This window comes from Oxyura jamaicensis, chromosome 1 (assembly GCF_011077185.1).
Source record: "Oxyura jamaicensis isolate SHBP4307 breed ruddy duck chromosome 1, BPBGC_Ojam_1.0, whole genome shotgun sequence".
Taxonomy (NCBI): domain Eukaryota; kingdom Metazoa; phylum Chordata; class Aves; order Anseriformes; family Anatidae; genus Oxyura; species Oxyura jamaicensis.
The window spans coordinates 62,150,117-62,165,558 of record NC_048893.1 but is presented as its reverse complement, the minus strand read 5'-3'; the positions used below and the strand labels follow the sequence as shown (position 1 = coordinate 62,165,558).

Genomic DNA, 15,442 nt, shown 5'->3' with positions numbered 1-15,442 from the left:
AGATATATTTTCTCTATACTGCAGTACAAAAGGATAAGTTTCACTCTAAAGGCTGATGCTTTAGTTTATTCAGAAAAGTGCCAGAGCATTAAAGTGCTATATTGCTTCACAATCTCTCCCCATTTACCCCAAATACCTCAGAAAAGCCACAGATGTAAGGTTAGAAAGGGAAACGCAACAAGATCTGCAATGCTTCTTATGTAAGGCAGCACCTAAGCTATTGTTCAGACTCCCTTTTGAAATTTAAAGGGGTGAAGAAGTACAGTTATATTTCAGATAAGTCATGATGCTAAAGGAAAGCAATTAGCAGTGGAGTATCTTACCTCCTGTGGCTGTATTTCAGACTTCATAAGCTCCATAAGGGATTCTAGAGAAAGGATGTTAATTTGTTTCAACTGATCAAATGCAGAGAGGCAAGCTAAACAATAGCAAGTCTTTAATTCTATTTAAATAGTAATACCAATCACTAAACTTGCTACTCTGAAAGCTCAGCTTGTCATTCAGCATGAGTCATACAGACAATCTTTCACTTTTCAATTAGGTTATATATTCGCATAGGTTTACCAAATCCAGAATTTGTTTTTTCTCTGGTGTAAGGAATATTATATTACATTTTCCACATGGAGGTTTGCTCAAAAGGTAAAAACATCCTGTTATGTTAGATTTTCTTCTACAGTATTAGTCAGGATAGGGCTGCAAGCCCCTCCACTTCAGTTTTAGTTACTATATGGAAAGCAAGCTATAGCAGATTAGGTTTAGCATCAAGCTATGCAAAGTCAGTGCTCAGTTCAAGCTTATCCCAACATTATGACACAGAAATTGAACCCTGAAATATTCCACCTGTTTCCTTGACAGACTCTCCTTTTGAGATTTGTCTTGTCCTCTCAGATTTTCTATTTACTTCTTCTTCCAATTCTTTTACTGGCACAGTGGTGCGAGGAGCAGGAATACTTTCAAAGTAACCAGAGTCTAGAAGTTTGGATAACAGGTCCTTCATATGTTTATCTGAAGATTAAAAGTGAAAATCCATGAAAAATATAAAAGTTCAAAACTGAGTATTATATTATAGATCAAGTCTACTTCTTTATATAAAGTTGCAGCTTCTCTAAGTTCTTACACAGCTCACCAAGTTAGACAAATACTTTAAAGGAAAAATTTATGAGATTGATCTACGTAATCTAGCTGAAAACATCTTTGCATTCCAGAGGTAAGACTGAAACTTATATTTAAAGTCATATAAGATGAATACTAGCAACAGTTGGTTGCACTGTCTCCCACATGCTTAGAAAAGGATTTAGCCTTTATAAACTGAAGTGTTGATACTAACAGCACATTGTGCAGACTTCAGCATAGATTAAATTTATACAAAGTCACTATGAAACTGCCCTGCAGGCCCTCCTCCTAGTGTTAAGATAATGTTTTGGGAGGAAAAACTGAGAACAGGAGCAGGGGAAAAAGCAAACAATTGCTTCAGAGTTTTTGTAACTGCATATTCTTCCATCTGTTCTTTTAGAGTCCCCTAGACTCTGGTATGTTTGGCAAGAGGATATTTTCAATAGGTCATAATGGAAACTGCACTGTGGATTATCAGAGATCCCAGCAAGTTTCACTAATGACTATCCTTCCTCATTGTGGTACCCCACACTATATTCAAACAACATAGCAGTATATTCAGCTAAGCATTTCATGGCTGAGATGCATTCCAGTCTTATCCCACTTATACATAACTATTCAAAAAGCTCCTCATCACAGGTTCTATAAGGTATTCATGAATGAGCTTTTGAATTACTACCATAATAATTTCCCAGAAGAATCTAGACATGTGCTGTATATTCTAGGACATCCATAGAAGAGTTTATTTCTCCAAGGAAAGATTACTACTTCATTGTCACTGACCTGTACTTAAAACCAGAACCTAAACAGTAATTCTTCATTGGAAAGCTCAATTACACACACTTGAGTGTATATGGAAGGCTACTAAATTAAGTACTTTATTTTGTTTTAAGATATTAAAATAGAACACAGACTTCAGATGTAAGTTATTTCTCTAGATCACACACTCACATGTTGTTCCAACTACAGGCTTTTCACTGCCTTCTAGAAGGTCCCAGAAGTAAAGAGATGATTGTTCCATCTGATCTTCAACACTAGAAGAAGTGACAATTTTACCAGGTAGAGTTGTACCCAAAAATCAAGTCTTACAGTATCCCCATTATCCTTAATTTTAAGGATAGTGAAGGATGTTTAGTCTTCTAGAATAAGTCATTAAACAGTGAATCCTAAAAGCCCATTATCCACTACTGATTCATCTATATTTGTTATCTGTGCATGATTTAGTCTAGCAAATAAGTTCTGCTGTTTGCAATTACAACAAGTTAGCCTAGCACTATTCCACAGGGCCATATGGCTAGACTTCCAAGCCAATCCCAAACTCCCAGGTAAGGAAACAATTGCTGTTTAATCAGCTGATCACCTTGTTTATTGGACACATGTGCAGGGGCATTATGACACTCATGATGGCTAGAACTATCAACAGCTCTAGCCCTTCTGCTTTGGCACAGGCCCATAATCCACCCCATACACCACTGATTTTAAAGTGCAAAAATACAAAACCTAGTGTCAAAGAAAAGGGTTACGCCTTTTGTGGAAATGGCACATACAATGAGAATTAAGCTGGAAGCTAGTTTTCCACCCACATGAGACATTCCCATTATGCTTTCTCCTATTATGCCTTCTAAGTAACTGCTCTTCAAAAGTTCACTTTTTAGAGCAAGGATAAGCCTAGTTTAGCACATGACAAGTAGTTAATAATTTTAGGAACTTATGTTTGAATAGGAAAATAATTACTCTTTTCCATAAAATGTTTCAGCTTCCCACCTAATAAGAATTTTTTCTATGTTTACGTGGAATTCACTGCACTATCCTGAGTGAGTCAAGCTAAGTACTATAAGCAATCATAGTACAAGCATTATGCCAAATTAGTACTACTCTATACCACAGCCAGTTACCTTGCAGTGAATAACACAGTGCTAAAATATGACAGGTTTTAGAAACTTGACCACAACCTAAGATAATAGGAAGAGAGCCTCAGGACTACCTTAGATTCCTTTATTCAAGAGCAGCATCTCAGTCACCACATGAATGCAACAGGGGACACAGATCTCCCATATTTACTACACTTTTTTTCATTACACAAACAGGAAGACCTGAGGGAAGCACCATGCCACCAGCCTTCCTGCTTACGGTATAACTGGAATGCCTCCCTATGGCCCCACAGCAAGATATAACATAGCAGGGTTTGTATGTAGCTTGTACAACTGGGAAAAAATGCAGCAGCTCTCTTAAGGCTGAGTAAAATATTTTTGCCGTATTCCTAGTCTCAGACCAGAGCAAATATACTGAATAGAATTTTAATTAGTGTCCAAAAACATATTTCAAGACATGGCAGTGTCAGAGGACATTTACTGTAGTAAATGAAGCATACTAATTAGACAAATCTTAAGCTTACCTCAAGTTCTCATTTCTTTCTGGACACGTCAGTTTTGCAAATCTTATGAGGTAGTCGAGTTCTTTAGAAGGCAAGTATATTGCACCATTCACACCACCTTTGAAATCTTTCTGAACATGCTCTTGAGTGAAGTTCTGCAGCACATACTGGACTTGAAGTATTGTACGCAGTTTTTTCTTCTCTGCTTCAAGCTTCAATAGACTCTCTCTTCGCTGAGCCTTTCTCTGTGCTTTCAGCAGCTATTTCAACACAGGAATTCAACAGTTACACACAATGGTTGAATAACAGGATTCTATAATAGAACACACTAAGTTCTAGTATCGATCATCCTACATTGATAAAAACTACAGTCTTGGTAGGATGACAAGCTCCTAGTTCTTTTTTCAGATACCCAACCAAGACCTTCCAAGTCCCTCCCCTCTGGAGGAGCTCCCAGTTTCTCCATTAATTCTCTACAGCTGTAGATTTTAGTCTAACTGGACACTGGCAGATTCACTCCTAATATTCCTCTACAATATTTAGATCCCAATTGTGGCATCGTACCTGACTGCTAGTTACTTTACTATAACTGCTACCACAATTCAATGTGGGGAGGAATTGATACCAATGCACAAGTGAAAGCTCAACCTTTATCATGTGAAGTTAGTGATGCAGTTGTCTCAAGTCTCTCCTAGCAAGACAGCTGCCAATTCATCTGGAATATTCCAGTTTAAATGACACAGCAGAACCCTACAGTAACTCTTCCATTGGCAGAAGACTAGAGCACCAAAGAAGCAAGTGTCAGAACATAGACAGCCTCCACACATTTGAGGAAGTTTCTCATCACATAGTAATAGCATTATGCTGCAGAAGCTAAGTAACTGCGAGACTCAAAGCCTTGATATGGAGTATCTGAAGTTTCTCTGCAAGATGTGAAAGCATGCAGCTTTTTAGAACACAGTAAAGGACAAAAGGACACTTGCCAAAATATCCCCTAGCATTCCAGTAACAGGTATTTGTTGTTGAATCCACATTGGCCAAGGAAGAAGTGTTAGCCTTTGAATATAGGATGAGCTCAAGAATAAATGTAAACCAGCAGAAGCTAATGGTAGATTTTTGATTACTAAAAATACCTGCACTAGGACACACCATGTCACAAACCTTTATTTCTGATATTTTATGGGCACCTACACAGAGGAAAGCAATATGAGACAGTCCATATTTTGACATTGGTTTGTGTTCAATGTACAGTAATTGAGTGAATCCAAAAGCAGCACTGTCACTGAAAAAGCTTAGATCTCTACTCTCACAGTGCAGTAAGCCTCTCAAAACACTACCTGGAATTTGGAATTACTACATATACAAGAAAAGAAGCCTCTAAGAGGAACTGCATGGGTCTCAGTCACAGAAGCCATTTTACTAGTCCTTCAGCATTATAGAAGAGGCAAAGAAATAAAGCCAGAACAGTGACTAATTACATTTAGCAACCCCAGCACTACCTTAGATCTTTTTCATAAGGATAGCATTTGCCTGAGTGCCAAGAGACCAGTTTCTCTAGTAGAGAAAGAAAGCACTTGGTTACATAGAAAAGTACTGCTTTAACCCCTGAATAAAGTCCTAAATAAAGCACTTACTCTAACTTGCCATAATTAGAGAAGACTACAGCAGAATAAGCAGCAGAGTCCTCAGTCTTCAGTAAAGTTCTACAAAGAGCTGTACTCACTAAAGCCAAAGCTATTTAACTCCAGCACTTCCCCCCCACACTGGGAACTCTCCATCTAGCCCAGCCTCCAGAACAACAAAGGATGACACAGTCTGAATCAGATCACTTAAATGCTTGATGCAGTCAGGTCTTGAAAATATCTGAGGATATATCAGCTTCTCTAGACCTAGTCTAGTGCTCAATTTTCCTCAGAGTAACAGTTCCCTTCCATCTAGTTAGAAGATACTATTTTATCATTTTTTTCCTCTTACTACGTACCTCAGTACAAATCCTAGCTCCATCCTTTCAATTATCTTTTTGGTATTTGATGGCTAATATTACATCTCCTACCAAGTCTTCACTTCTCCATGCTTAATAAGCCCAGTTCTTCCAGGTTCTCAGAGGACTCATGCTCCAGCCCCCAGTAGCTCACTCCTGTGCAGGGGATGAATACAGCCCAGGCACAAGCTATCAACAAAATGGCTCATGGTTTCAAATCTAAATGAACTGGAGTCACCTCAAACACAGCCAAGCACCAATGCCTCAATTTGCCTTAGTCTAAGTTTTCATAGTGGTACCCAGTGAATAACTAGATTGGGGAGGTCAATGGTGCCCAAAGTTGTCAGCATTTACTGATCTACTCAGCTACTCCAGATAGTATGAGCAGATTGCTCCCCTAAGTTCTGAAATAGAAGCTTCCTATAGTCTGTGTAGTGGCATATAAATGTGGCCATTAAAAGAGCAGCACAAAGCATGCAGTCACTGCCTGACAACATCATGACCAACATTTTATACTTACATCTTGGCTAAGACCTGAAAAGGTCTTCTGAAGCTCCTTGGCAAATTCTAAGTTGTGTACTACTTCATCATATTTCTCTACTGCCTCCTAAAAAAGGAAGAGAAAATACATTTTTAAGGCTTAAGACCACTCATTGCATATTGAAGACATTCTATTTAAAATCTCATTGAGAACTACTCATTTAGTGGGTACTTCTCTGAAATTGTAGCTTTTTGAAGATACCGCCTGTAACTGGTACTTTAAATTTAGTTGTGAGTAAAATTCATCCATAACAACGTGAGATGTAGTACAAGGCCAGCTCCCACCACAGCTCAGACACCATACCATTTCATCTGTATGACTTTTCAGGCAAAATCCTGTTCAACGCTTGGTATACCAATGCCGAAACAGAAAAGCCTTAATACCACTGTTACTTCATTTTTCATTTTCCTTTTTGCTCCTTTAGGTCTCAATCAAAAACATCTGCTTAACATCAGATACTAACATGAAAGCTTAAAAGGAATACAGAGGACAGACAAGTTCAGAGCAGAACCTCTACTCTGATGCTTAGCCAAATGCCTCTGCAGATAACTCAAAAGCTTTAGAAAGCTAATGATACAGAAAGCAAGTCATACTTTCAGAAAGTCTTGCAAATTTGATTTCTACAAATCAAGCAGTGTTTGTCTTCATTAATGGCTTTAACGCACATTTTACTCCCTAGTCTTGAAGAAGAAGAAAGATTCTTAATTGCATTTTGATATACCCTAGTTTTGAGTTTTCCCTTCCCCACTGTCAATTAGTTTTACAGGCCTCCTTAACAGCTTTGAAGATAACAACATGCTGTAGCTCAGACATGTTGTACATATCTCCATTCAACATAAAGCACACCTGGGAAGTAACACATTAAATTTAAACTTTGGTTCACACATGCTTTACGTTCAGTTTGGTTTATGCTTATAACAAGACATCAGAAGTTGTACTAGCACTGGTTCGTCAAACAAAGTTCTTTCAGTGGGTATTAATGTTGACTCAAGTGTTTCATCATTGCAGTGAAAAATGCTTCGTTTGTCCAAGTAATATTTGGGATATGCAGATCTGTATGCCTGAGCAACTAGGAAGCAAATTACAGGTCAATTTGTTCCATCAGATTGATTGTTCAGTCACTTGTACTCATTTATTTGTAATATACAACAGATTACAGTAACTCATGAGCTTCCTCATGTTGAGTATCATTTATAGTAATGTACTCAACTAGTATTTTAAGTCTGTCATCTATTTATCAAGCAACTTCTGAGAACTAATTATCAGGTTCACAGAGTGCTCAGGAGAATTTGACCTTTAAGACCCCAGTGCCCACACGTTTGATGCATAAGGAAGACTCACAGGCTACCACCACCAATTTACTACGCAGATTGTAGTGACTGCTTTTAACCTTTCAAACTCCAAAGTAATACTCCTCACCCTAAAATACCAAGAACTGTTATCACCTCTCAGGCAAACCATAACACTGCTGGAAAGCAAAAGCTTTTTGTCACATACCTGTTAACATTCATTAAGAGAAACAATGTTGGAGTGACAGTAAGGAAGAAAATCTGCTGAGCATGCAAAACAGTACACCACTGCCAATGAGAGCATTAAACTTGCTGCAAGCTCCTAATTTTTGAAACATTTGTTCCCTAAAGTAAGGCTAGCACACAGCAACTCTGGCAGGCATGCACCATGAGCAATTAGTTTAATTCAAATTGTCTGCAAAAACTAGCTCATCACCAGATGTACCCTGCTCCCTGTGTAGAAAAAACAATGAAAATAAACATCAAGTTGCATTAGAGCTCCTTATATTATGGGCAGAAAAGCTTTATTTAGGCAGATGTCTGAACTATTAACCTGTGCTCTAGTTTCAGACTACCAGGTCTCAGTATTTGCATACACTTTGGAAATTTGCATATGAAAAGTATGCGTAGTGCTGCTGTATATGAACCACTGAAATGAGGGCCTTGACTAGATTATTAGTTAAATACTGATTGAAACACTTCTACAAGTTATCTGAACAGTTTAGATACCAAGTCAATTCACTAGCAAGGTTGACCCTCATTTTCCATTTCAGAAGCCTGAGACATCCTAGAAACTGTGATAAAAATACTTGATACTTAAAAGTTAAGCTCAGTTGGGAATTGTGAAAGCCAGTAACGAAGATCATATTGCAAAGTCAATGCTACCGAATGCTACTGAATGTCTGAAGACAAAAACATTTACAGAATCCTTTGCCTCATTAGTCTGCTACATCTTAATTTCCCTTTCATCTGTTAGCTTATAATAGCCCAGAGTATAGAGCAAACAAAAGAAAGTCACGTTTAGGAGTAGCCCTAAAGCACATAAGTTGGGTTAGTCTTGAACAAGACAGTACTAGTCAATAGTCTTATCAACAGAACACAGCTGATTAATATTTGGATCTGAACACAACAGCAGGCTCTTCTATAACTAAACCTGGAGTCAGGTTGAACTTAGAACTAAGAGATAATCATCTCACTTCAAATGATCAGATTTAATTTAGTTGCTCCTGCACTTAAAGAGGGCAAGAGAACACATCAGATCCCATAATTTAACACTTAACGATCATGCACTCCAACAGGTCTATTCTACCTTTAAGAACCAAGTTATTTCTGCTCTTATCCCCTTTATTGCAAATTATTATTTATAAATGACTCCAAGTAAGGATATATTTATGCTCTGAGACTGCTGTATTACAATAAAGATAAGCCACTGAATTATTTTTCCAGCTGGCCAGTTAGCAGGATGCAGTACTGGAACTCAAGTGCCAATGCCCTTTGTCACAGGACTGTTCTTAAATGTGTCTGTGAAGTACTTCTGAAATGACCAGGGCAATAAATCTTGTGGATTATGTAGCGCCTTGGTACCAGACACACTCAAGCAGCAATAGCTTCCATGTTGTAGAAGGTTGCTTTCTGTTCTAAGATCCATTCAAGTCCAAGAAAAATAGCCAGAACCACTATTTAAACACTAGGCAAGTTTAAACTTGCTTCATGGAGCACACCACATTTATTGATTAGTGATCTTAGTTGCATCTTAGCATTCCAAACTCTAGCAGTCTTAGGTAAGAAATAGACATTGTTCTAACAGCATTTGAGTACAGTAGTGAACCCCAGCCATCTAATGGCAGCACCAGGACAGTGTAGTTTTCTCATTTTTTTCCCCATTTAAATCAGTAACTCATAGCTAGATTATGGCATTTTTAAGCCTCTCAATCCCATGCAGGTTAGACCAGTCTTCCTTTTACCAAGGAAGATACTTCAATTATACTTCTACAACTACCAATAGCCAACAGCTGTGTAACCATCACACAATGTCAAGTAACACCTATTAATGAAGTCTTGAGGTCTGTTCTAACACTGCAATGCCATGTAGGTAAGCTGCATATGAACAACTCATCAACAAGGAGATATAGGAGCACTGAAGCTGAAAGCCTACACAGCAAAAGATAACTAGGACCTTTAATCACTTCTGTATACATGAAGACTAATGTAGGAGACAATGCTTGAAAGTTCACCATTCAGCTAAATTATCAATAGCTTACCCCATTTAGTTTTGCGAAAAATACCATTTAAGAAGTCTACAAGCATTACTTCTGTAAAATTGTACTACCACCTCTTTTGGCAAGCTATTCCTTATAGGATGTTTGTCTGAAGGTTTTAAGCCCATCCACTCCCATATAAAGCAAGCTTACCAACTGGTCTTGATTGAGGGCTTCTCCCTTCTTCAGTCGATCCTTGTAGTCTTCTAGCTTAAGCTGTAAAAAAAAAATAATTTTTATATTGATTTCTAATGTCAAGAATTGGGTATAAGTGTCATTAAATGTTTTATTTCAAAAAGTCCGCATACTGCAGCAAAATAGGAACTTTCCTACTGCTGATTTTCAGGAGGAAGGAGCACAGATTTTGCAGCCTCAGTCTCCAGGGCTGCCTGCTTCCCCCCCCCTTCAGTCTTGCATTTTTACTTTTGTTTCATTTAAGAAATAACACACTGACCCTAGACCTCTAAGAGGCTCCAAGCACATCCAGTGTCCTCATTTGAAAGTACTGAGCATTTAGGTTTTCCAAGCCAATGCTGCAATTTAGTTATCTTATGCTGGATGGAATAGTTCTACTTCATTTCATGCTATACATCCTTCAAAACCTGAGATTGTTTATATCAAGAAAATTATGGCACTGTTTCCTAAGAAAATTGATAACTCTTCAAGTAGAAAACAAGTTTTATTTCTAAAATACTGAAACAGTCTTTAACAGCCAAAATGAAGTATGCAAGACCACTGGGTACAGCAAGCCTCTTTAAACAAAGGAAAAAGGAAGAGTTGATTACCACAAAGATGAACATTATTTCATTTATGTATCTGCCTAGACAGGCTTTACTGACACAGTATCTAGGGCTAGGAATACTTTCTATCATTCTAGCAAGTCACACTTACTTGCTGGTGAGGCCATATTGTCTACAGGCACACGAGCCAATCAAAAATACTGGAGAAGTTCACAGCAATACACTTCCTTGGACAGTTAGAATACAGCAAAGTTGCTTAATCACAAAGGAAGCATGCTTACCCGAGATTATTCAGAATTGCAGCATGATGCATGACAGAAGACAGCAGTAATACTGCATGCCCTGCAGGAGGATCAAGTCCTATAACCATATAGCCTGAATTCTGATCTAGATCCCTCTTCTCCCCAAATCATAGCATGAGATTCTTTTCAAACATTTATAGAATCCCAATATCCATACAATTGCTTTACTTATAATCCTGACCCAATATTGAAAGCAACAGCACCATCATTCTTTTAATCTTATAGAAAAGTACATCTTCCCAATTAAAAATCTGGCACACGCATAGCTTTCAGTCACCTAACAATCAGCTGAAAAGTCCTAGAATGCAAAAGTCTGGGCAGCTACAGTGATATTTTAGATGTATAATTACCTCAATACTTATTAACTCCAATCTCTTAAAGAAGGAACACTTCAAAGTCAGGAAAGCAGGCTTTGGGGGCTTTCTGTATAGAAGCCTTATAGTTAGTAACATTTGTCTATAGATATAAAAGATTAGTCAAAGACGTCGATCTATGCAAAGTACATGGCAATACATATTTAAAAAAATCTGACATTGCCATTAGCCAGAGGAAACACGGCTGCTCATTTGCAATTTTACATATATCCCTACATCCTAATATTAGATGCATGTAATCAATAGAAATATGAAGACTTTTCTAAGACCGTAAGCAATCTCAGATCAGTTCTAAATTCATTCTGAACTCAAGTCCACCAGAGGAGCATCCCTCAATGCCAACCATTCAATTACCTTTGAATTACCAGAGAGCAGGTTTATAGTAACAGCTGCTTTACTGAAACAATGCTCTGCTCACACAGATAGCCCGTTTCAGAACGGGGAGAATAAAGAACACCATTTTCTACTACACAGTGTTTCTAAGTGATAATAAAAACTAAATCCATGTTCAGGTCATTTCACGGGTTATTTAAAAAATCCTTTATTACTATGCACGCCTCGCTCCAGCCTCTGTACACATGGATTTTTACAGTTAGCCGTTTAAAAGCATGCCACGGCAAAGGAAAAAGTTACCTTCTTTTTCTCAATGTTCCTGATCTTGTGTTTGAGGCAGATAAGCCCATTATCAATGTAAGTCTCGTACGCCTGGGAAGGAGAGGCCGCCGAGTTGAGCGCAGTCTGCAGGGGGCTGGGGGAAGGCTGGCTCTCCCCCGACGCGTTCACCTGCTGCTTGGCCGCCTTCATGCCCTTCTCCTCCCCGTCCTCTGACCGGCCTGAAGGTGACGATGGGCGGCGGAAAGGGGCTTGGGAAAGCTGCACCATTGAAATGGATGGAGCTGCAAAGAAACTCCGTTGGCGGGCGCTCCCTTCGCCAGCCCCGTCCTTTCGCAGCAGGACGCGGGGACCCGGCAGGAACCGAGCCGGCCCCAACCTTTTCCTCCCCCCTTCCCCTATACCCACGTTGAGGTTCCCCTATATCCACGTTTAGGTTCCCCTACACCCATAGTAAGGATTTTGGGAACTCTATACCCACAGCAGGGATTTTAAAGCAGGGCAAAGCGGGTGCGTTGCCCGAGCCTCCCCACCCACCCAGGCCCCACGAGCCCTCCCCACGGGCGGGCCCGGCGAGCCGAGGGGATGCTTCCAGAAGCCCAGGCGGCCCCGCAAGGCCCGGCCGCTCCCCGCACGGCTCCCCCCTGCCGGCATGCGGGGCGCAGCTCCTGTCCCCCTTAAACCAGCTTCGCCCCTTCGTGACCTTCGCAGCAACCGGCTAAGGAGACGAGATTCCGGATAAAAAAGGGAAAATTAAAAAAAAAAAAAAAAGAAAGAAGCGTTGCGGAGGGAAGCAGGCTGCTGCTTGCGGCTCCCCCCGCATCGCCCCGCTGCCCCCTCAGGGAGGGAGGGGCCGGCTGTAACCTTGAGCGCCGCGCGGCGATGACACCACACTTCCCTCGCCCGCCGCACCGGGGAACGGAGAAAAAAATAAAAATAAAATTAAATTCAAAAAAATAAAACCCGCAGCCTGCGGGAGGAGCCGCTGCAGGGCCCAGCCCTGAGGGTGTGGGGAAGGCCCCGGGAAGCGGCTCCCTCCTCCCGCCCAGCGGCCGCTGAGCTGCCCGTACCGATACCCCGGTGCCGGTGCCCCCGTCCCGCCGCCGCTCACCTCGGTGCCGCACACGCTCAGGCCCGCCCCGCCGCCCGCCCCCCGCTTTATATAGCGGCCGCGCGCCGCCGGCCACGGGGCAAGGCGGGACCGCGCCGCCGGGGCGGGCGGGGCCCTGCGCTGCGCTCCCCGCCCGGCTGCCAACCCGCGGCGCCGCCGCCTCGGCTGCGCCCACCCTCGGCCTCCCGCCCGCCCCCCCCCCGCGTGTCATGTGCCGGGGCCGGCAGGGGGCGCGGGGCGGGGAGGGGCCTCCCCCCGTCAAGGTCGGGGTGATGCTGGTGGGAGCTGGGCGGGGGGCGGGCGGTTCTCGTCCTGCCGGGTGGTGTCCGGGAGATGGTTGGCTTCGTAGGACCGTAAAGATGGAAAAGACCTGCAAGATCACCTGGTCCAACCGTCCCCCTACCGCCAATGTCACCCACTAATCCATGTCACCAAGCACCACGTCCAGCCTTTCCTTGGAACACCCCCAGGGACGGTGACTCCACCACCTCCCTGGGCAACCCGTCCCAATGCCTGACTGCTCTTTCTGAGAAGAAATGTCTCCTCATTTCCAACCTGAACCTCCCCTGGCACAACTTGAGGCCATTCCCTCTAGTCTTATCACTAATTACCTGTGAGAAGTGGCTGATCCCCAGCTCCCCACACCTTCCTTTCAGGCAGCTGTAGAGAGCAATGAGGTCTCCCCTGAGCCTCTCCAGACCAAACAACCCCAGTTCCCTCAGCCGCTCCTCACAGGACTTGTGCTCCAGGCCCTTCACCAGCTCCGTAGCCCTTCTCTGGACACTCTCCTGAGCCTCAATGTCCTTCTTGTACTGAGGGGCCCAGCACTCGAGGGGCGGCTTCACCAGAGCAGAGTACAGGCAGGCAATCCCCTCCCTGCTCCTGCTGGCTGCACTGTTCCTGATACAGGCCAGGATGCCGTTGGCCTTCTTGGCCACCTGGGCACACTGCTGGCTCATATTCAGGTTTCTTGATGCCCTGAGGAGCAGTTTCTGGGCGAGTGCAGCCCGCCACCTATTTCATGGAAAAGGGGCAAGAGGTGTGACACTGTCATGCCTGGTATTGTTCCTGGGGGAGAGGTGCCCACAGGCGCCCTTTCTCAGAGCATGTGTCACAGCAGTTTCCCTAAACGGCGGCCCCAAGACAGGCTGACTTGTCTCTCCAGCAGACGGGATTGTCACCTTGGTGCAGACAGATCCAGGGCTCCACCTGTTCACCACACAAAGCCCAGCTGCACCCTTTCAATAGCAAATTTTGTGTGGCCACAGGAAAGTACAAAATATTGATCCATGCCTGGTTAAACTGGGAGAAGGGGCCCTCCAGGCACTGCAGGGCCCTTTGAGGAGACTTACAGGTCTGATCGTTTTATGTAACAAAAGATGTGTCCTCCGTAAATGAAAACCAATCACTGAAACACTTAATAGCTAGTAAAGCCCTTAAATCCAATGAATATAGGCAATGAAGCAAGGCAAACTTTTGTTAATCTCTAACGATGACGTCAGTGCCACACAAGGTATAAAAGGAGAAAACACACCTTTCAGAAAAACCCAGAGGATTAAGATGGAATTGTTTTCTATGTTTCTCTTTTTGTGTCCGTTAGCACAAAAGCAATAAATAGTAAAGCAAATTCAGAGGGAAAGTGATGAAAATAGAGATATACATCAGTAAGGAAAGATTGTAAAGAGAGGCTTTACAGAAAGGTGCTCACATAGTACACAGGATAAATGACAGAATCATATAAAAGAAAGACTGCACTTAAAAGAAAAAAAAATGCAAGTGATAAATGGTTCAGATGCTGAAGGAGACTTCACAGAATAACCCAGAATCTGATTCAGTAAAACCCAGTATGGCTTGTAGCATCCACAGTCTTGCCACTTCTGGTTTAATCATCAGTGTAAAAAAAAAAAAAAATGTTATTTTTCTTAAAGTCCTAACTCCTAGAATAAGGTCATTGTGAGTCTAGTTTGCATGACTGTGAAGAATGCTAGTGACTAAGACAGAGCTTGTAAAAAGATCTCAAAATATATATAACTTCACTGAGGATGCTAACTCAAGCATTTTGAAATTCAGCCTTCTTCTGGTGCAATGCCAGCAGCAGATGTTACAGAATATTTTTGTTCTTACAGAAGTTTGTATGTCTGCTTGACTTCTTGCCATTGACTTGAACGGGAGCAGTCATAGTACCTGACAAGGCGAGGCTTGCTTGCTTTCCCAGGATCAACAACGTCCACTGAAAGTCCTTCAGATATATTTCTGTTCTTTGTGTGGTTCTGTTCAAAGCTAGCACCGATGGGCTAGATCCTTGCAAAGTAATTATAAAATGAATGACCAATTAATGCATGTATTAATAACAAGTCATAATTAATGTGCAGACACTTGGGACTATTCTACAAATCATAATTACAGCTGGCAAACTGCTGTATAGTGCACTTGTACAATTAGGAAATTCTATAAAATAGGGAAAAAATGAAAGGAGGATTCATACAGTCAAATCCACATTTAAAATCAAAGGATATTTGAACATTTTAAAACAAATACAAAACAACTACTTGAGACCGATGCTATATGTACATGTACAGTATATCTGTGTAGTCTCCAGAATGCCCTAAAGAGAGTTAATAATGGTCCAAGGTCAAGCACATCAAATTTAGGAAACGCCAGGATTAAGAACAGCCTATGTTAATTAAACTCCATTTTGCAGATCCATTCTGAGATCGTGTCTAAGTAGATGATCATACAGTATCACA

General features: G+C 41.6%; 1 protein-coding gene across 7 annotated transcripts in view; it reads right to left on the bottom strand.

Annotated features, from left to right (window-relative positions):
- CAPRIN2 (caprin family member 2) overlaps nt 1-12,816 on the bottom strand; it is a 37,298-nt gene extending 24,482 nt beyond the window's left edge. For 6 of the 7 annotated variants that reach the window (XM_035345173.1, XM_035345159.1, XM_035345166.1 and 3 more), the window contains exons 1-7: nt 11,606-11,868; nt 9,710-9,772; nt 5,989-6,075; nt 3,509-3,747; nt 2,065-2,147; nt 841-1,005; nt 324-367 (exon numbers count right to left, since the gene is read on the bottom strand). In XM_035345173.1, coding sequence (XP_035201064.1) covers nt 324-367; nt 841-1,005; nt 2,065-2,147; nt 3,509-3,747; nt 5,989-6,075; nt 9,710-9,772; nt 11,606-11,854 — 930 coding nt within the window. In that variant the 5' untranslated portion in view covers nt 11,855-11,868. Of the gene's footprint in view, nt 1-323; nt 368-840; nt 1,006-2,064; nt 2,148-3,508; nt 3,748-5,988; nt 6,076-9,709; nt 9,773-11,605; nt 11,869-12,695 lie in introns of those variants that run through there. The other variant, XM_035345179.1, reaches the window with a different exon arrangement.
- Between the last annotated feature and the right edge of the window lie 2,626 nt (nt 12,817-15,442).